This window comes from Gadus macrocephalus, chromosome 12 (assembly GCF_031168955.1).
Source record: "Gadus macrocephalus chromosome 12, ASM3116895v1".
NCBI lineage: Eukaryota > Metazoa > Chordata > Actinopteri > Gadiformes > Gadidae > Gadus > Gadus macrocephalus.
In genome coordinates, this window is record NC_082393.1 from 8,234,994 (window position 1) to 8,257,379 (window position 22,386).

Below are 22,386 nucleotides of genomic sequence, written 5' to 3' on the forward strand. Positions count from 1 at the left end.
TATCGCACAAGTAAATACAGGAGGATGAATAACTCGCAGTCCGTCTGCTTGGCTCTGACCAGAAAGCCTGCGGTCGCTTGATCTAGCAGTAGATTCTAGTCATAAATCGAAGGGTCAGAATGTAAGGCAACCTGATTTTCGGTTATGATACTGAGTCAACTAAAATCTCATAAATGATTTCAAATGCGCTGTCAAATCATATGGCCGTCAAATCAATGTATGCATTTTGATGTGATTGAGTACTCATCACAAATCAAGTCAAATAAATCATGACAAATTGTCAGGAACAAACAGATTTTCAGGACAGTATGATTTGTGTTTGCGGGGAGGATCATTGGGATAAGCCTCCCAGAGATCCCCACAGTCTTCACCTCCCGCTGCCTACGGCGGGTGAACAACATCCTACGGGACCAGTTCCACCCAGCGCACCATCTCTTCCAGCAACTGCCCTCTGGACGAGGATACCGTTCCATCCGCTCCAGGACCAGCAGACTGACCAACAGCCTCTATCCACAGGCTGTCAGACTGCTGAACGGACAACCTGCCCCCCGCAGCCCCCAGCCCCCCCCAACCCCTCAGTCACATAACTCCCACTATAACTCCCACTCAATAACTGTGAACTGGACTGCATTGCTGCACTGTACACTATTTTTCCATCTATTATTATTATTATTAATATTATTATTATTATTATTATTATTCCATTCCCCCCCCCCCCCCATCCTTACCACTCATCCGATACACTCACACATCACTATAACTATGGACTGGACTTGCATTGCTGCATTCTCATTCTCTTTCCTCTCACACATTGTAGCTATAACTGGACTGTTGACATTTCAACTACACTAGCACTATCGCACTTTTGGGTTATTGTTATTATTATAAATATATTTATATACCATCCGTATAGCATGGGGGCATCCGTGGCATACTGGTGAAGGAGTTGGACTGGTAACTGGAGGGTGGCCACTGGAGAGTGCCCTTGAGCAAGGCATCTGAAACCCCAACCTGCTCCCCGGGCGCTGCACCGCGGCAGCCCACTGCTCCGGTAGTGCCGGTGTACCCCCGTGTGCCCCCATGTGTGTGGACCTCTGTGTGTATGTGTTTCACCGGCTACCCGGATGGGTCAAAAGCAGAGAAAGAATTTCCCCTAAAAAGGGATGAATAAAGGACTTAACTTAACTTAATAGCATATGGGAGATCTATCTTTATAGTGGGTAATGTATGCTATCAGGTACTTGTATGCCAGTGGTGGTGGTGATGCTCTAAACATCATTTCGTTGTTAACTCTGTGGAACAAGGACAATAAATAAATCGAATCTAATCTAATCTACATACCTGTTCAATGAAACTCGCCCACGTTTCTACCCTTTGTGTCCAAGGCTTTCCACCCTTTGTGTCCAAGGCTTTCCACCCTTTGTGTCCAAGGCTTTCCACCCTTTGTGTCCAAGGCTTTCCACCCTATCTCTTTGTCTCCAAACCCTCAACCACTTTCACTTAGAGCAGCCACAACATATTGCGTTTGCCATTGAGATGATGAAATCTCCCTATTTTGTCATCCCCTGGCATTCACACAACTGTTACACAACCGCAGCACACTTTTGGTGACCCAATCAGAAGGAGAAAGCTTGTTGCTGCTTGTGTCATTCCAAGCCAGTGGATATTTTACCTTTTCCCCTTCTGTGGGGCACCAACGATTTGTATTTCAGTTGGGCTGCTCGACAAGGCTATTATAACCAGATAAAAAATGGGATGATTAGATTGCTGCAGGAGATGGCACTACATTTAATTTTGCCCTTTGTTGAACACTCATGTCCATTGTGGCTCAAGGGAGATCACACACATTAATGTGTGATAACTCCTTTTTTCCTATTGTATATTCTCTTGTTTGGCTTGAACTATTCCTGCTAAATAACAGCTTTACATTCCAAGATAATAACGTGTTAAAATGCAAAATATATATTTTCTATAGTTATAGTTTTGTTTGGAAAAAAATATTTTCTGAATATTTTCCGTAGCTTGTAAATCTTGGTAACTGCATGCCACAATCATAATGACCCAATATAATTAAAACCCCTTTAATATAAGTTCACGATACAAAAAAAGGGATTGGCAACCATGAATAATTAGCATGAATGGGACAATACAATAACTTATTTTTTTTTGCACAAGCCTATCTACAACTTTTCGGTACATGCAAAAATATAATTGATTGTTAATTGATGTGCCTTTATTGTAATTTGTTACCCTCAACATAAATCTATCTACATAGAACAAACGAGTAGACTTTGCTTGTGTGTTGTTTTATGAGCTCTGTTGGCACCAAGATGTAATCCTACTGTATTGCTCTACTTATCTTGCGTGTTGACATGATGCAACGCAGGCTAGGGGTTTTCCTCGGAGTATCGCTGTCTGAAAGAAGAAGACAGAGGTAATCACTTTAATTCCTTTCTCTTTGGCAGTGTGCAAGGACAGTTTCTGTTCAATGATGAGTCCCTGTAATTCTGTTTTGGTTGACAGGAGTGCTGATGGACGAAAGTATAAACAAGTCCATTAAACACTCTATATATTAATCAATTGAATTTGATTCAAGCTTTGAATCAATTTCCATACGTCACACGGCAGAGAGGGGGCGTGAGAATGAATAGTGGTTGCACGTGGGGCATGTCTGGCCCCGTTGCACATAATAACACACCGAAACCTCTGCGCTCTACGTCTGTTGCTACCTTCCGAACTCAATGGAACAATGCACATACACTTTTCATGCACGCTGCAACTAAATTCTAACCTAACATTGCAGGAGGATAGACATCAAAATGTACGGAGCCACATATGTGCAGCAGCCTTAAAATCACATCATAAAAGTCAAAACAACGACAAAAAAAAGTACAGTTTGTTTGACGTTACGCCCACAACTGACAGCTTCCCAACTAGTTGCCAAAGATTTACTTGAGCGGTTAACCGTGTTTGTTTGTTCCTGGCGCAATGTCCACTCACAGTCTCTCCAAAACTGTCCAGAGAGGCGGGGCTTGAGCAGCGGCACGTTGCCAGGCTAAATTTAGCAGCGCGGGAGAAAGAGTTCAATGGAGTGACGTTGTAAGCGTAGGCGGGCCGGGGTTCCCTCCCTCCTTGTTTACAGTTGCAGGGTTTCCCTGAATGTGTGGGATGAGTTTAGGGCTAATATATGGAGAACGGCTGGCTGCTCCTGGGCATAACTCAAATGGAGAGGATGGAGGCACATCCAGACAGCATGCAGAATAACTATGTGCTGGTCCACACTGAGAACACATGTGCACGGTCAGACCCATCCCGTCGCATCAAGGTGCTCCTTGCCCACATGGTAGTGGCCATAGTGGTTGTATCAGTAATGATAGTGGCATACCTGGTCTATCCGGCGAACGGAGCTGCATCCCAGGAGGTAAGTCATTTTATAAATACATCAAAAGAAATGTACTGAACCGAAAAACATGAAAGCGATTGACCCATGTTCGTCTGGCCTGTCTGTAAATTCAATCTGTCCCTCTGTCATTGCCTGCGTTTATTTTCTTTCCCGTCTGTCTGCAGGTGTCGACCCGTAAAAAAGTTAACATAACCGGCCCGCTGAAAGGTATAAACCTAAATTGTACCTATCTACTACTGAATGTGCATGCTCCCACTTGTGTTGTCTGTGTGTGCTAACAGTTACTATCTATTTTTGCTTTGCTTTCCCAGACCCTAACCACCAGGGAGAATATGACATATTCACGGCTGAAAAAACGGCTGCCTACTTAATCTATGGCGAGCTGAAGTGCATTGAGCACACATACGAATTTATTTATTTGTATCAAAACTGGAAAGAGCAAAGCCCTGAAATCATCCAAACTAAGAAGTATCACTATCACGATTCCTGCATTGTAAAAGAGGTCAATCTCAGACAAGACAGCAGGGTTTATCTGCTCTTTAATATCGGCACGCCCAAATGCAATGAGTCCGTGTTCCGTGTCTATGAACTGTGATGGGCAGTCTTGGTTTCAGAAACAATGCTTGTTAACCCTGTATCAACTGTAAGGGATTAATTAAAGCTCAATCAACTGTATATGTGTGCGTCTGTTTAAAATAACTGAAACTGAAATAACTAATTTATTTTGAGGAAAAAGGCCTTTAAGGGAAATAAGCACTGTAAAAGTGTACCTAAATCTAAATATGGGCTATATTATTTTGTAGATAATTTTTTTTGATATTATCTATCTAACAATTGTCAAATACCAATCCTACATTGTTACCAAATATACATTGTTTTTCCTGTTTAATGAACCTTTGTTACATAATTCAATTAGTAAACATGCCTATCCTGTTTAAAAAGTTGTGATATCCATTCAGCCTTACTATTTACATGATCTTACATTGATGGAAGACCTTAATACCATCTGATTATATAAATGAAAAAAAATTCAACTAGCCCAGTGAAATATACACGCATATTAACTTTATAGCATGAAGCGACCTAATGAAGAAGGTTTCCTTAACTTTAACTGTCACATTAATGAAACTGCGCTGTGGACTTACCCCGGTGATCTAAGCATAATTACCTTTAGGCAGATATCCAGCAGCTAAACGTCATGACCTAAGCTAATTAGATCATTGTCCGCAGCTAAACATCCAGTTTAAACCAATTGGCAAATAAACAATGTTAGATATATTGATAGGGTTAATCTATACATATTGTGGCGACTCCTACCCCTGGGGAGTCTGGGTAATGGGGTATTCATAATGCTGTTTGAGAAAAAGGGGGTTTATTGTCTTTAGATAACTTGTTTATGTTATTAGGTTAAGTGGGGTTAACGGGTTTGGGGTCTCTATTGTTTGTGTGTTTATTGTGTGTAGTGTTGTCGGCAACCGTTACCCGGAGTCGTATGTCCGTCGGTCAGTTGTGCCGTGTTTTCTGTTATGTGTGGTGTTTGAATAAAGGCAGCTCTCGGGGTCGTGCGGTGTATTGAGGCACGAGAGTTGCGCCGCCATTTAAACCTGGGCTCCCGTCTCGTCCTTCCCGCGCTGCTCGCTACATTGGTGTCAGAAGTGGGATGTGGCCTGCGCATGCGCGGGTGGATTTGAGTTTCGCGGTCGAGCCCATGGACAACGCACCCTGCGCTATGGGAGCGCAGCGCCCCCCTGTGGACACGACCGGAAGGCCCGGAGGACCGGCAGCTGCCCACCGCCCAGGACAGCGGTTAGGCTGCCGAAGTTCACCGGGGTAACGCAGTTGGAACCATACCTGGCCCAGTTCCGGCTTGCAGCGTGGCACAACGACTGGGGTGCCGAGGAGACGGTTGTCCACCTTGTCCTGGCGTTGGAGGGGACGGCAGCACGGGTGCTGCTCGACCGGGACCAAGCGGACCAACGAGACCTTCAGGCCCTGATCCGAGCACTGGAGAGGCGGTTGGGTGAACGGGTCTCCAGCAACGAGAGCAAGCAGTTGCTGGCTTCTCACCGCCGCAGGGAGGAGGAGAGCCTGGGGGTCAACGCTGCGGATGTCCAGCTCTTGACCCGACGCAGCTACCCGGAGTTCTCCGCGGCTACACGGGAGGCCCTGGCGCTCCACGCTTTCCTGCGGGGACTGCAGCCGGAGAGTCTGGGGCAGCATGTCCGCCTCACCGCGCCCCAGACCCTCGATGCGGCTCTGGACCAGGCGGAACGGGCTGAGGTGGAGCTCTGCCGCCGTCCTGATGGTGAATCCGTGGACGCGGCTGGGGCAGCGGCCGCCACCGGCACAAAGAACGTGAAGGTCAAGTCCAGGCAGCGGAAGGGCCGGGTCCGGACGGCCACCCTTCCCGCCACCGAGACGGTTGAGGCTTCCCGTGCACTGTGGCGGCACAACAGGGCTGACCTTGAGCCGCAGCAGTGTCGGCAGCTTAGGCTGGTCGAGGACTGCGGGTGGACGGGGCAGCGTGCCACCCACCCTCGTCCCAGCCGCCGGCGTGGCCGTCGGAAGGCCAGACGTCGGAGGGCGGCGGTGGATGGGGTGCCCGAACGGCGCTCCAGAGGCCCCCTACAGCAGAACCTGGTGGGGGCCCCGAAAGAGGTGGTCCCCGACCACACCCCCAGGTCCTCTGCGGACAGTTGGAGACGGGCGTCCCAACCCGAGAGGAAGGCTGCACCGCGATGGGGCCGCTACTGGCAGGGGCCAAGGCGGCGGCGCCGGCCCCCTGAACACTCGGGACTGTGCAGTGGGTGTTGGGGTCGTCGGGACGTCTGACCCCTAAGGTGGGGGCTGTGTGGCGACTCCTACCCCTGGGGAGTCTGGGTAATGGGGTATTCATAATGCTGTTTGGGAAAAAGGGGGTTTATTGTCTTTAGATAACTTGTTTATGTTATTAGGTTAAGTGGGGTTAACGGGTTTGGGGTCTCTATTGTTTGTGTGTTTATTGTGTGTAGTGTTGTCGGCAACCGTTACCCGGAGTCGTATGTCCGTCGGTCAGTTGTGCCGTGTTTTCTGTTATGTGTGGTGTTTGAATAAAGGCAGCTCTCGGGGTCGTGCGGTGTATTGAGAGTTGCGCCGCCATTTAAACCTGGGCTCCCGTCTCGTCCTTCCCGCGCTGCTCGCTACAATATATCTATCTATCCAACACATTATATATTTGTAACCCTTGTCCCATGTAGTTAAATAATAAATCTAGAGTGGTTAATACAATAAGACTGGGCCTGGGCTCGTTGTAGGAAACTACAACTTTGATTCATATGTTACTGTTGGATAATTTTAATAAATGACCACCACAACTGTATTTTAAATGTAAAAGTATTCAATCACATATTTATTCAAGAAAATGAAATACTAGTCGAATGTATTTTAGGAAAAGAAAACAAATAAAACAAATAAAATAAATAAAATCAGATGCACGGGATTCTCCAATTTACAACAATGCAAACTCAATGTACCACACACAATCAAATTAACAAGACACTTTAAATGAGGTTAACCCGTTGCAGGCCTGTTAGTTGAAGCTTGTGTGCGGTGGGGCCTAAAAACTGTAGGTACTGGCCGCTTCACTCAGCGTTGAGCTCAAAATAAAAGCACGTGCAATGTGTAAATCAGTACTCACGAAATCCAGGGTGTAATTAGTAGGGGCAGAAAGGGATTGGGGGATGATATTCTCACGAAGATAATGGCAATGGCGGTGGCAATCCAAACACACACGTGGGCAATGGCGGTGGCGAAGTCACAAGGAAGAAAACACAGAAAACAGCAGGGCCATCTGCTGGAAACCCCTCTCTCTCCAACGTCCAGCTCCTTTAAGCATATTATCCAATAAGCCATAATATCAAACACTATTTCATATCGAACTAGCATTAGCTTTGCGTTAACTTAAATCACAATACAAAACTACGATATGCGGGCACATTAACACAGAATGCTACCGCTAACTAGCACGTCGCTAACCGCGTTACACATCCAGTACTCTTTGTTACTATAACAGTTAGATATAGCACAATGGAGGCATACACATCGTATTCACCTTTTTGCAGGTCACAAAGAAGTTTAAATCAGGACCACGAGTAGTCGACCTCACGATAAAACTTAACTGCTTCCCACACTACGATGCCTCCTCTACATGTGCTCACTACTCCCCACGCTAACCTGCTGCACTAGTCCCGCCCTTTACACGTTGAGACTTTATTCGGATTGGCTTGTGAAGTTTTAATGCAACCAAAGACAAAACAAATTAAATGATTTACGTGTGACAGCTAAAAGGTTAAGTTAAACATAAACACGGCTTCTTTCTCTTTTATATCCTGAATTCACAAATATTTTAGACTTGATAAACTTAAAGACCTTTATATTAATTTATCTTTTAACTGTAAATAGTTTTATTAAACGTATTATATTTATGCTTTTAACACGCACACATTTTAACCCATTTTATTATTATGAACTCTATTTATTTATGAACATTAAACACAGCATTTTATTATACTGTTAATTATTTTTTATGCTCTGTAACTTGTGGTTTTTGTACAGGGCTACATATTTTTAACAGTCTGCTGGTTTATTGTCAGAATTTAAGCCAAGACCTTTTGGACAGTTAAACTCAGTTAAACTCATCGATAGTGTTATTCCCCGGCGTTCCATCTAATGTTTTCCTTCGGGTGCGGTTCAGGCGTCGGTATCAATTTATAGCAGGTCTGGTAAGGTGCGGAATATAATTCGCAGTTACGGGCGGGTGCGAGTTTGAAAGATAAGACCCGTGCATAGATTCTCGGCCATGGTGGAGAAGTAATTGGGGGAAGAAACGTTGGCTTTGACTCTCCGAATTCCAGATTTACCGCCACTTTAGATTTTTTTGGGCGCTCATCCTGTAGCGACCGGCAGCAGGTGTTCGTTTGTCCGCGTTTTGTTTTTGTTTTGTTTTTGTTTGTTAGATGTACTGAAAGTTCCCTGTTTTTATTCAATCGTTGATGGAAATGGACTAAATACGATTGTTAATTCAAGCAGTCGCCATGGAGACAGAGTCGGCTCCAGAGCAGATCTACTGGAGGGGCATGGGTCGCCAGCGGGGGGGCACTGCCTTTTGTGAAATATTTTAACGGAAAAAAAGGGGGAGGGCTGTCGTGGATGCTCAACGCAAATAAAAGGAGTTTAACCACCTCTGCTATGTCATAAATAGTTTATTCACATCAACAGTTTATGAACCTCCAAAAAAACATTAAGTAGGTCTGGCACTGTTTATAAACCTAGAGAACAGCCTCCACAATAATCAAAAACACCCCTGACAACATATAAGCTTTAAGCCCAGTTCAGACCAAAGATTCACCTTGCAACGGCTTGCAACTCGCAACTCCTTGCGACTCCTTGCGACGAGACGGGCTGCGACGTTCTAAAACTGGGCCGTTCACACTGGCTGCAACGCGCTGCAACGGGCTGCGACACTAGGTGGTTTCCCTAGCAACTGTGAACGCTCTGGCACAGCTGAGAGCCGCAACAGCATTATTTGCGTAGGTTAGATTAGTTAGGTTTGCAATTAGTTAGGTTTGCAATTAGTTTTTTTTTTTTTTTGCTTGAGAGTAGGCTAGAGTTACTGTGTTTTGTCATTCTCCGGATATCGGATATTTCAATCGGATATTTTAATCGGATATTTTTATGCTGGAGTGGACAGTACGGTACCGGAAGAGTAAGGCCGTGACGTACAAGTTGTTCTGTGCTGTGATTGGCTGAAGAGAAATAGTTAAATTGCCTCGTTCTAAAACTGGACCTTGCGAATTCCACAGCATTAAGAAGACCCGTGTAATATAAGGGATAATGTATAGAACGCCGGTCATTATTGGGAAAATAAATAAAATTATGACCTGTGGTAGGAGGGGCATTAATGACCGCTAGGGGGGGCACGGCCCCCAAATGCCCCACCTTAGCGCCGACACTGCATGGAGATACTTTACGCTGTCATCTTATATGGATTTATTATGTCCAAGGCGTACGTAACCAGCAATACGAGCCGGTAAGGACATACTCCCGGGAATGTTTAATGCGATGGGCAGGGGCAGATCTACTGGGGTTGCATGGGGTGGCAACTGCCACCCTAAAAAAAGCCTTTTTTTTTGTTTGTGCTTTTACAAGACATTCACGAAAGCGAGTATCAAATGTCCGACTGCAAGTGAATGCAGCTGTCACGTTAAAATTGTACCGGGGGCGAAAATTGTACCGGCCTACGTCATCCATAGTAATCCATTCCAAACCTGCCTGGCAACAGACGATCGCGTCGCCCTGGCAACGGGCGATCGCGTCGAATGACGTGGGAAGGTTCTTGAACATTCGCGAACTCGTTCATTGAGCTCGACAAGACAGATAACACTTATTTTACAAATTACATTTATTAGCGTTCCTAACTTCATATTTGTATTGTATTGCATTGTATTTATCTATTTCCCTACACAGTAATAGCTAAATGTTATGGGGATAACGTGAATAATAATAATAAAAAACATTTACCAGTTAGTAAATGCCTGCTCACCTATCTACCCATCTATCTATCTCTCATCTATCTATCTATTACCTATAATCTATTCTCTAAATTAAATTAAGGAAATTAAATTAACACAAGCTAGCTAGACTATGATACACATTAAACACTCAGTTTACTAGCTAAATTCGATTAAACAATTAAATGCGATACAAATATAAAGTAAAAACAAGTGTTATCTAGCGATCCGTTATCTGTATTATATTATTTCTAGAGCTGTCAAGCGATTAAAATATTTAATCGTGATTAATCGCATTAATGTCATAGTTAACTCACGATTAATCGTGATTAATCGCACATTATTTTTCTATGCTAAATATCCCTTGATTTCTTTGTCCCATTAATTCTTCTCATTTTAATTCTCTTATCAACATGGTGAAGTGCATCGGCTTGCCTTGTGCAAATGATTTTTTATTGATAACAACATTGGCATATACTGATCAAAACAGGACGATACAAAAAAATAGCCTATGGTGCAATTAAACGACTGCTTTGAACAAATGTCATTCGAACATAGCAGTCAGGCTACTGCTTCTTTGTTTTGAGCCAAAGAAAAAAAAAAACATTATTTATTTTTTTTTATAAAAGAATTGCGTTAATCGCGCGATAAAAAAATCAACGGCGTTAAAATTGGTTTGCGTTAACGCCGTTAATAACGCGTTTAACTGACAGCTCTAATTATTTCGTCTTCGGCAACATGAGCGCGATTGAAGCCTGCCTGGCAACGGACAACCCCTTACGTAATCTGTTGTCCGTTGTCTGGCAACGGACAACTGATTACGTACCCGGTACAATTTTCGCCCCCGGTACAATTTTAAAGTGACACAGCCAGGAAATATTGCCCCCCAAGTTTGTGAGGCGTTTTGCTGAACAACATGGTAATCGCCGCATTCAGCTCCTGTAGGCATGCCAACGTCATGTTCTGCTAACCACTGAGCCTAATAAATGATGACAAAGCCTTATTTTTCATGCTGTTATAATAATGAACATTTTCAGATTCTTATGGCATCATTCAGCCATAAGATATTAATATTAAAAATATTAAAACTACATGTAGAACCTATTTTTGAACTGTGGCACTTTCTTTCTGTTGTTTTCCAGTTCCACTGATTGTACTGATGTATTTAACCGGTACTGTTTGTGACCAAACATGGGAAAATGCCACACAATATTTATATTAATGGTTGTATCTATAGTGTATGTAAATTATTGGAATCGGTGAATCAAGTGATATTTGCACTCAAGTTGGACTGATGATTGACATCTGATAGGAATATCTCATGGACAAATACCAAAGAGTTATTGTTAACTAAAGTACATATTGCAGCTCTCTTTGCATATATTTTTAGCCCCATGCCCCCTGCTGGTGTAATAGTGCAGGTGTTTGTTGTAAGGCAGGTTGATTTTGTAATTATTCAGTAATAATTTATTAAATTTTGACTGAAACCTTTTATGTTTAAATGTAAGGATTTACTCATCCCACAATAAATTAAGTATAATGTTATGGAGTCAAAATATCTAAATGTGGGGGCTTTCCAAGTAAATATTGATTGATATGGCTTTAATTAAATCGGCATACTGTATATACTTCTGCCACAGGGTGCCACCCCTCAAAATCTCCTGCCCCCCTCTTGCCACACCATGAATATTTTTCTAGATCCACCCCTGGCGATGGGACAATCCGAGCATGGGGGATTTATTGTCAGGGTGTGTGTGTTTCCCTGAGTTTCCCTCCTGTGTTGATTACTGTTCCCTCCCCTAATGTGTCTCAGCTGTTCCTCGTTGTGTTTGTTATTTAAGCCCTCGTCTTTCCCTTGTGCTGTCATTGTGGTTGCTTGTGGTGCTGTCATTGTGGTTGCTTGTCGTGCTGTCATTGTGGTTGTTAGTCCTGCGTCTTCCGAGTTCCCTGTTGTCTCCCGAGTTCCCTGATTCCTGTGCCTTAGCCTTTAGGCTTGAATAAAGTGCCGTTTCCTGAAACCGTCTGCGTCTGGGTCTTACCTGCCTGCCTGCACCCGCAAGCCCTTAACAGAATGACAGCACCTAGTTTGGACCCAGCGGACGCTCTGTTTTTCCGTGAGTTGGAGGATTTGTTGGTGACGATAATCCTAGCTATGGATGGCTGGGAGAACATTCCCAGCAGGAAGGAGCAGGAGGCTGTGTTGGGGCGTATGTGCAGGGCTGTTGCGTCAAGGCCAGAGTTGGAGGACGCCTTACCCGAGTGGGCAGTCGAGCTGCTCAACCCCACAACCTTTTGGCCGGAGAGCTACATGCCACTGCCACCGGCCTAAGCCTCCACGCTCCTGCTCTCAGCCTCTGATCCCCAGCTACCGGCCTCTGCCCCCGGCCCCCAGCTACCGGCCTCTGTCCCCGGTTCCCAGCTACAGGCCTCTGCCCCCGGCCCCCAGCTACCGGCCTCTGTCCCCGGTTCCCAGCTACAGGCCTCTGCCCCCGGCCCCCAGCTACCGGCCTCTGTCCCCGGCCCCCAGCTACCGGCCTCTGTCCCCGGCCCCCAGCTACCAGCCTCTGTCCCCGGTTCCCAGCTACCGGCCTCTGCCCCCGGTCCCCAGCTACCAGCCTCTGCCCCCGGTTCCACGCTACCAGCCTCTGCCCCCGGTCCCTAGCTACCAGCCTCTGCCCCCGGCCCCCAGCTACCGGCCTCTGTCCCCGGCCCCCAGCTACCGGCCTCTGTCCCCGGTTCCCAGCTACCGGCCTCTGCCCCCGGTCCCCAGCTACCGGCCTCTGCCCCCGGTCCCCAGCTACCAGCCTCTGCCCCCGGTCCCCAGCTACCAGCCTCTGCCCCCGGTCCCCAGCTACCAGCCTCTGCCCCCGGTCCCCAGCTACCAGCCTCTGCCCCCGGTCCCCAGCTACCAGCCTCTGCCCCCGGTCCCCAGCTACCAGCCTCTGCCCCCGGTCCCTAGCTACCAGCCTCTGCCCCGGTCCCTAGCTACCAGCCTCTTCCCCTGCCTGTGGAGGTCCGCCCTCTGCTCCTGCCGGAGGTGGCCCGCCCTCCAGACCGTCCAGGGGAGGCACGCCCTCCGCTCCTGCCTGTGGGGGCCCTCCTCCACTCCGTCCTGAGGGGGGTTCCTCTTCAAGGCCTTCCTCCTGAGGGGGTCCGCCCTCTACCTGGCCTTCCTCCTGAGGGTACCCGCCCTCTACCTTGCCTTCCAGTGGGGACCCGCCCTCTACCTGGCCTTCCTCCTGAGGGGACCCGCCCTCTACCTGGCCTTCCACCAGAGGGGACCCGCCCTCTGCCTGGCCTTCCACCAGAGGGGACCCGCCCTCTACCCTGTCCACCAGATGGGACCCGCCCCCTACCTGGCCTTCCACCAGAGGGGACCCGCCCTCTGCCTGGCCCTCCTCCTGAGGGGACCCGCCCTCTACCTGGCCTGCCTCCTGAGGGGACCCGCCCTCTACCTGGCCTGCCTCTTGAGGGGACCCGCCCTCTACCTCGCCTTCCTCTTGAGGGGACCCGCCCTCTACCTCGCCTTCGCCGGCCTCCTGAAGGGTTCCGCCTTCACCGCTGCCGGCCTTCTGAGGGGGTTCTGTGCCACTGCAGGTCTCCTGAGGGCCTCATCGTCCTTGCCGCCGGCCTCCTGAAGGGTTCCGCCTTCACTCTGCCTCTGCTTGCCCCCCAGGCCGTCCGCCTGAGGCTCCCTGCCTTGCCCTGGGGCAGTTTTCTGGCCGCCCGCCTGACGTCCCTCGGCTCTGCCGCAGTCCATTTTTTTTTGATTCCCCCCTCCTGGCGCCCCTCCACCCACCCGTTTTGGGTTTGACTTTCTTTGTTTTTTGCTTGTCGTGGGTCGCCTGGGAGTCGACCCTTAAGGGGGGGGTACTGTCAGGGTGTGTGTGTTTCCCTGTGTTTCCCTCCTGTGTTGATTACTGTTCCCTCCCCTAATGTGTCTCAGCTGTTCCTCGTTGTGTTTGTTATTTAAGCCCTCGTCTTTCCTTTGTTCCTTGTGCTGTCATTGTGGTTGCTTGTGGTTTGATGTGGTTATTTGTGGTTGTTAGTCCTGCGTGTTCCGTGTTCCCTGTCGTCTCTCGAGTTCCTTGTTCCCTCTCGAGTTCCCTGTTGTCTCCTGAGTTCCCTGATTCCTGTGCCTTAGCCTTTAGGCGAGAATAAAGTGCCGTTTTCCTGAAACCGTCTGCGTCTGGGTCCTACCTGCCTGCCTGCCTGCACCCGCAGCTCCCCTAACACAAGGCAATTTGCATACAGGGCTAGAAGAGGGGTGGAGGATGCCCAGATTACACTAAATCTCCTGTAGCCATCTAGATGGTCCGGGCACACACGCCAGGCTTTTGTTTTTAGATTTTTCTTCTGCTTTTAATACTATCCAGCCACATGTTTTAGTTAGTAAACTACTATCAGAATTTAATCTTGAGAGTAATCTTGTGAGCTGGATTATGGATTTCTTAACTAACAGAACACAACGAGTAAAGGTAAATGGTTGTCTCTCGGAAAGGCGTGTCTCTTCCACTGGCTCTCCCCAGGCAGGGGCGGACTGGCCATCGGGAATACCGGGGACATCCCCGGTGGGCCGATGGCCCAAAATACTATTATGCACCGGCCCACGCCCATCATCGCATCAGCCCTACAATGGTTATCACAGCTGCACATCACAGCGGCATATTTTCTCCAAGAGCTATACCTTTCTAATGACAATCGCACTGACTGATTTTTATACTGCTACTCGCAATCGGTCTTCACACTCATGGTGACTATTTTTCGATTTTTTTTTAAGTGTCTTCTAATATGTGTTTTACAGACTTCGGAAGTCCAAAGTAAGAAAAGATCTCCACCTTATTAATAAACACCTCTAAATTGGTTCTTACACAGCCGAAGTGTTCTCAGCTGTGCGGATTGAGGTAGAGAATTTGGATTTGCATACATACACGCAACGCGGCACCCAGTTCTACGCATGCGCTCAACCCATGAGGAGAAAGGGATTGTTAGCGGCGAATGTCTCCAGCTTGAGACCCGCTGAGGGAAGCGCTGCCCGGCAACGATCCCTTTCTCCTCCTTGTCGTGGTTCAGTCTACTTCACATTGATGAGGACGTTGAAGAACCAGGAACGTCGGAGAACCCAACGCGGTCGTTTGAGATTCATAATATCGGCTCACACATCTTTTGGCCGTTATAATATTATATGATATAGATATCTATGTAGGCTATATGATAATATTTTGATATAGAGCTCCAGGACTCCCGTGTGTTCTAGAATAATTACAGAACACGGCTAAAGGCTGTGTGAGCCTCGCCATTGCGATACATCCACTGTAAACAGAGCGAATGGTACCGTGGCTGCAAGCTGCTCAGGGCCACACCCCCACCCTCCTCCTTGACCCGCCTCGGTCCTCCTCATTTGCATTATAGCTACAGCCACCAAAACAACGCATTTGGGGGAAGCTCAATGTGCGACTGGCTCGGAGTGGCTGTAACTCTACACCACGGCTGAATTTCGGGAACGTCGTTATGTAACTTACTGTTTTGTTATGCACCTTCAGCACCCCTACACACACAAACAATCACACACCCAGCATGCAACACTACTGATACCACTGATGTTCACACCCCATCGTATGTTCTGTTCTGTTCATTTCTAATATATTGTTCATGCTAATTCTACCCTCTGATTCCAGTTTCTTTATTGTGTGGTCTTTCTCTGCTGACATTCATTCCTTAAGGCTTTGTAGTTATACTTGTATAACCATCTGATATTAGCCAAGAGTTAAGCATATTCATCTAGCAAACTATACCTACCTTGGAGTGTTACAATAGCCAATAATCATTTTATTCCATGTGTCCATCCAGGCAAATTGGTGGATCCAAATGTTATTAAAAAACAAACATACATATATGATGTAATTTCTTTGTAATCATCCAAAATAATGTTAAGTGTATGGGTATTTTTCCCAGAAGGCCACTGACTGTTCGATACGCGTGATCCATTGAGTGGGCAACGCGGCGTGTACTTAGTGGGCCGCGCGCGTGTATTGAGTGGGCCGGTCTGACAGAAACTCCCGGGCCACTTTTTTCCCCCAGTCCGCCCCTGTCCCCAGGGTTGTGTCCCTTCTACTGTATATCCTCTACACTAATGACTGTAGAAGTCAACATATAAATAGATACATCCTGAAATTTGCTGATGACACAGTTATTGTTAGTTTACTGCATAAGCATGAATCTCAGCATGGGCCAGTGGTTGATGAGTTTGTCAGTTGGTGTGACAAGTCTTTTCTTCAGCTTAACATCTCAAAGACAAAAAATATGGCCATTGATTTTAGAAGAAACCAATCTTGTTCTCCACCACCTACATACATAAATGGAAACTGCATAGAGATGGTTGACCAGTATAAATATCTGGGAACAATGATAGACAATAAACTCAAATTTGACGTTAATACTGATACTATTTGCAAGAAGGGGCAACAACGATTGTACTTCCTTCGGAAGCTTAACTCCTTCAATGTCGATAAGGTTATGTTGTCTTTATTTTATAAATCTTTTATAGAATCTGTTCTCACTTTTTCTTTTATTGCCTGGTATGGGGGCATCAGCCTTAGGGACAAAAACAACCTCAGCCATATTGTGAAGGTGGCTGGGAAGTTGATTGGCTGTCCACAAGTATCCTTGCTGAACATTTATGAGAAGCAGGTTACTAAGAAAGCATTGTCTATATTGGACTGTAAAAATCACCCCCTTCATTGTTCATTTGAGGCCCTTCCTTCAGGCCGGAGACTAATGCCGCTTTTCCACTGCATGGTACCAGCTCGACTCGACTCGACTCGACTCGACTCAGCTCGCATTTTTTGCGTTTCTGTGGCGCAGTGTGGCGTCTGTTGACGCTCATTGGGCGAGTATTTCTTTGGTTCGGTGTGCGTATACATTTTCCACATGTTCATGTGTGTGTGCGGAGGGAGAGTCATTGTTTTGAGTTCGAGTGCAGTATACAGTGTTCATGTGGTTGTGAAGGTGTACTACCCATAAATCGCCAGTAGGTGGCAAATGCACTACAGTAGCAGCAGAGTGGCGGGAAAGTAACAGGGTGAAAATCTCGTGTGATTACGTCAGACAATGAGATTCCCTGCAGTTGAGTACAACTGAAGAATACCGTTTATTCATTGTCACTTATAATTTCATTTTCTTGCATTTTGCAGGTAAGCGGGTGATATTGGGTTAGAACGGGGAGTGGCGAGAATGGTTTTACTGTATGATGATAACACTGTGTTATGTTATAAGGTGTTTATGAGCGGCTCACCGCATCACCGTCCTGATTAGTCAGTTAGCAGCTAATGTAGTGTTGCGGCCGTTAGGATAGTCGGGCACATGGCGGATGCCTTGACAATGAGCCCTTACGAGGGAGCCCTTGCTCCTGCTCGTGTTATGATTCTGGGAACTGTTATGGCCGTTTATGAAGGTTCATTAAGAAACTGGTGTTTTACTGTTATATTATCTGTCTGTAAATATGAAGTGGTCTAAACTGCAGTTCACCATTGTGTCCTATTGTATTGATTTTGTGTGCAATAGTATAATGTTATTGATAATAGAAGGTCCACTGTAATACAATTTAGCTTTAATTTAGATCTGATAATAAAAAGTGCCCATTTAACACCTTATGTTACATTTAAATGAACAGAAACATTTTAATTACTATTTGGCTATTTTATGACATTTGTTTATAGGATAATTAGGCAGTGTATCCTTTATTATTATTATGTATTATTTCAGAGACTTGTTATGTAACTGGCAAACATATTACACATTATAGTGTCAGAAATGGTGTAATACTCTATTTTATACATTATGTTATTTTGTTATTATTTTGATTACGTCAGACAAAGAGATTCCCGGCAGTTGAGTAGGGGAGAGCCGGGTCGATTGAAACACGGGACGATTGAAACACAGCGATTTACTCGAAAACCACGCAAGGCTTTCACGTCAAAATTCGTCACTACGTTCAGCAAGCAAGACTGACCAACCCCGGGAAATTTTGTGTAATGACGTCACGCCGTTCAAAAGTTATCCCGCAAACCTGTTTTCGAGAGCTGTAAGTAAAATCCTTCCTGCGGTAGTTTTTTTGTAATAAATAGTTGTATTTTATGTTTCATGCCATAATAATATCACTATACAACAGATTAATTAGTATTTAAACCTGTGATAAAGTGTGCAATGTCACAGTTTTGAAGTTTAGAGGTAAAAAAGGTTTAAGTGTCAGTAGTCGCTGTCGGGACGATTGAAACACCTGTTTCAAACGTCCCGCACATCATCATGCGTAATTACGCGAACATTGCACGATCATTACCTGTATAAATCACAGAATTAATAAATGTTTTGCAATGAATAACTATTGCTTTGAATTAATAACATATTTTGAATGAACAAAACGTGTTTATCACATGCATCAACAGATTATTACTGAGTGAAAAATGCCGCGCGTGAGAAGGAGAACCACCTCCCGTGGGCTGGTTCCTGCATGGGTGTATGCCAGGGCCTGCAGCGAGGTCAATTCTGGGAGCTCAGTGAGGCAGGCAGCGTTGGCCAACAACATAAACCATGTGACGTTGTCACGCTACCTCAAGCGGAGGGCAGAAGAGGGCAGTGAAGCGGCTAGGTCCCCTGGCTATAACCCGCACAATAGGGTTTTTAACGCAGCGCAGGAGGGAAAGGTCAGGGACTACCTGAAGAGGGCCGCAGCCATTTATTTTGGGCTCACCCCTAATGAGGTCAGTGTTGTGAAGGGCTACATAAGTTGTAGGACAGGCACACATGTATGCTATGCACATGCTTTAATTAATAAATATGAACAAATAACATAAACATAAACACACAAATGTACATCAACTTTTTATGACCCCTTCAGGTCAGAAAATTTGCCTTTGAGCTGGCAGTGCACTTCAGCTGCCCATTCCCTGCATCCTGGTCGAGGAAGAGCATGGCGGGGAAGGACTGGTTCACCTCCTTCATGGAGCGCAGTGGCAGCCTCTCCCTTCGGCGTCCAGAGGCCACTAGCCAACAACGGTTGTCAAGTTTCAACCAAAGTAATGTAAACTAAAAGACAGTGCTGGACCGGCACCAGTTCCAGGCCAAGGATATTTGGAACATTGATGAAACAGGTATTTAATATGAACTTTATTAATATAAAACACAACTATATACACACACAACTATATATATACACAACTATATACACACAACTATATATATACACAACTATATACACACAACTATATTATATACAACTATACTCACACAACTATTTACAGGGGTCACCACTGTCCAGGTGCCAGACCGTGTCGTCGCCCAGATGGGGCAGAAGCAGGTCGGGTCAGTGACCTCAGCGGAGAGGGGGACCCTGGTCACAGTTGCCCTGGCAGGCAATGCTCAGGGCGACCTTGTTCCGCCATTCTTCATCTTCCCCCGTAAGCGGTTCAAAGACCACTTCCTGAGGGGTGGACCCGTTGGCTGTGCTGGCAGCGGCAACCCAACTGGCTGGATGAAGGAGCCAGACTTCCTCCTGTACCTGGCCCACTTCACCAGTCACACCCGTGTGTCCAAGGAGTCGAAGCTGCTCCTCCTGCTGGACAATCACACGTCCCACCTGTCAATTGCAGAAATTGATTACTGCAGAGCCAATGGCATAGTGCTGCTGTCATTCCCTCCCCACTGCACCCACAGGTTGCAGCCAATGGACATTAGTGTCTTCGGCCCCCTTAAGGGGTACGTAAACAGTGCGGCGGACAGGTGGATGAGGAGCCACCCAGGGATAAACATCTCAATTTATGATGTGCCCTCCATCGTTGCTGAAGCCTTACCAAAGGCTGCAACAGTGAACAACATTACCTCCGGGTTCTCAAGTCCAGGGATCTGGCCTTTTAACCCCTCTGCATTTGAGGAAAAGGACTTCGCCGGAGCCTATTCGACAGACCGTCCTCCTCCCCAGGCTTCGGGTGATGAGGTCAGCGCTTCTCCAGGTGCCACTTCAGGTAGGAACTGTTCATCAGAAGCAACAGAGGATTAAACAAAGGTTAATAATAGATAAGTAAATAGTCCCATAAGTCCAAGTTCATAAAATAAGTCCATAGGGTAGTGGACGGCAGAGAAGCTGTGTTTATAAACATTTATTTAAAAGTGTGTATTTTTTAAATGTGTCCTTTGGCAGGCATGGATGTACCTGATCGAGCTGCCGGGCCTGACGAAGCTGTCCGGCCTGAGGGAGAGGCCGTTGAATTCAGCCCGGACATCGTCCGGCCTTACCCTAAGGCCGGACCTAGAAAGATCACAAAGAGAAGAGGGAGAAAGAGGCAAGTGGAGTTACTCTTGCATCTCATATCTTGTCTGGACTTCCTTTGTCTACAGTCATGTAGACCTACCACATTTAAAGTAATTCAATTATCATTAAAACGTCCAATTTAATGTTTCAGGACAACTGCTATACTTACGGACACCCCGGTGAGGGCTGCTTTAGAGGCGGAAAAACAGGGAACTGTGAAGCAGAGTCGTCCCGCCAAGCAGCCTCCCTCCTCTCGGGCTCCCAAGAAGAGGCTCTTCTCGCCCGCTCCTGAAGCCGCCCCCCTTGCTGGAGTCACCCCTGGTGCCACCTCAGCTGCTCCTCCCACCATCACCTGGCCCGCTGATGGAGTCAGCCCCACCTTAGGCCTAGTTTGTCCTGTTCCGGAGGCAGCAGAGTTCACCACCATTGCTGCCTCTACATCTCCAATTTATTTAGGCCTATCCAGCGAGGACGTCAGCTGCCTCGTGTGCTGCGAGCTCTTCAGCGCCTCGATGCCTGGGGAAGAGTGGGTCCAGTGTGTATTTTGCTATAAGTGGTCGCATGAGGCTTGCACCGACGGGAGTGCACACTACCTGTGTCACCTGTGTGACAAAGAATAAAAATATTCAGCCTACTATACTGTCCATGTGTCTTCACTAGTTTGCAGTGGAAATACTGTAAATGTAGGCCTACAGCACAATTCACTTAACATTATAGACTAACTAACTAACTATGAGGCCTGGGTTAGGCTATGAGTGGGAGCTTGGCTATTAAATATTTTGCAGGGTAGGCCTACTTTTCGTCCATCATGGTAACGCATCAAAAATAACAATGGCTACATTAAATTATGACAATAATAATTTAATTTAGTGGACATGCACACTTAAGAACTGCTGGGTATAAGCTATAGGCTAGCCTTCTACACCCTTGCTCTTGGTCACGACACATGGCTTGCCGATTTATCCTTTTCTCCAGCCATTACCATCCATCAGCTAGAGTGTCAAAGTTCTGCTTATTATGATTTCAACATAATGTTCATGTAAATGCAGACAATTACACAATATTTATCAGAAAAAATAAGTTTAGCGTGTCGAAAAGAAGTTAACCCCGTGCGGCGCTTGGATACATTTCAGATGTAACAGGTCTCGTGATATCCTGTTGACCTGGTAGTTTTTGTTTAAAATAAATAAAAGGGTGTTTAACTGTGTATCCTTAAACATTACTTAGGACAGGGAAATAAGTAAATTTAATGCAAATTTAGTCGTCCAAAAGAAGAAAGGTGAGTTTTAACCGAAATGTGCATCTTGACAATTACGCACGGGCCAAAAATATATTTTGACCTATTTATATTATGCGGAATTATGTGAAATTTTAGCAATGACGAGTACACAAGTATGTTGTCTGGTATGTAGCGTAAAAACAAGAGTAAGGGCAATAGATTATTTTTAAAATATGCTGTTTCATTCGTCCCGCATGCGTGTTTCAAACGTCCCGACTAGGCGGGGCGTTTGAAACAAATGTCAACTTGCGTTCAAAGTTAAATAACAGCTCGATCATCCAACATATGTATTAAATTTCACTTGTAATTAAGAGAACACACCTGTGAGTTGTTGATCACATGTTAAAATTATTTGTATACGTAACGTCATCTTTGAAAAAGACGTTTAACTGCAAAGTGTTTCAATCGACCCGGCTCTCCCCTACAACTGAAGAATACTGTTATTCATTGTCACTTATAATTTCCTTTTCTTGCATTTTGCAGGAACCCAAACAATAAATGTGTAGCACCAGACTGAGCCTTTGGATTTGCATTCTGTGCCACGCTACATTTCCACCGCGAAAACATGGTATCTGGTACCTGAAGTGGCTGCTTTTTTTAGTACCGCCTCGCTCTAGGTTCCAAGCGAGCTGAGCCGATGCTAAAAGGTGACGTCGGCAGACGGCCGGCCACTGATTGGCCAGAGAGTGTGACGAAGTCACGAGAGCGACATGGCAACCATGCTGGTAACAGCCATAGCAGCGGCGCAGCCAACATATTCCACTTCTTCAACTTCTTCAACATGCCAGCTAATAATACGAACACGAATACCATCGCATCGATGTCCTCCATTGTTGTTATGTGGGTTCTG

General features: G+C 46.1%; 1 protein-coding gene and 3 long non-coding RNA genes across 4 annotated transcripts; 2 read left to right on the plus strand and 2 right to left on the minus strand.

Annotated features, from left to right (window-relative positions):
• The first annotated feature begins 1,951 nt into the window (after window positions 1-1,951).
• Window positions 1,952-4,344, plus strand: LOC132469671 (uncharacterized). Its single transcript, XR_009528466.1, has 3 exons — window positions 1,952-3,421; window positions 3,568-3,610; window positions 3,715-4,344. It is a non-coding gene; the product is annotated as an uncharacterized LOC132469671 (long non-coding RNA).
• A 2,376-nt stretch (window positions 4,345-6,720) lies between these two features.
• Window positions 6,721-7,587, minus strand: LOC132469255 (uncharacterized). Its single transcript, XR_009528385.1, has 2 exons — window positions 7,494-7,587; window positions 6,721-7,267 (listed from the first exon to the last, which is right to left on the minus strand). It is a non-coding gene; the product is annotated as an uncharacterized LOC132469255 (long non-coding RNA).
• Window positions 7,588-19,099: 11,512 nt separating this feature from the next.
• On the minus strand, window positions 19,100-20,539 carry LOC132469379 (uncharacterized). Its single transcript, XR_009528426.1, has 4 exons — window positions 20,427-20,539; window positions 19,828-20,254; window positions 19,225-19,585; window positions 19,100-19,167 (listed from the first exon to the last, which is right to left on the minus strand). It is a non-coding gene; the product is annotated as an uncharacterized LOC132469379 (long non-coding RNA).
• Window positions 19,292-20,877, plus strand: LOC132469378 (uncharacterized). Its single transcript, XM_060067332.1, has 3 exons — window positions 19,292-19,970; window positions 20,147-20,288; window positions 20,409-20,877. Exons 1-3 carry the CDS (start codon window positions 19,292-19,294, stop codon window positions 20,875-20,877), a joined length of 1,290 nt encoding a protein of 429 aa, XP_059923315.1.
• The last annotated feature ends 1,509 nt before the right edge of the window (window positions 20,878-22,386 follow it).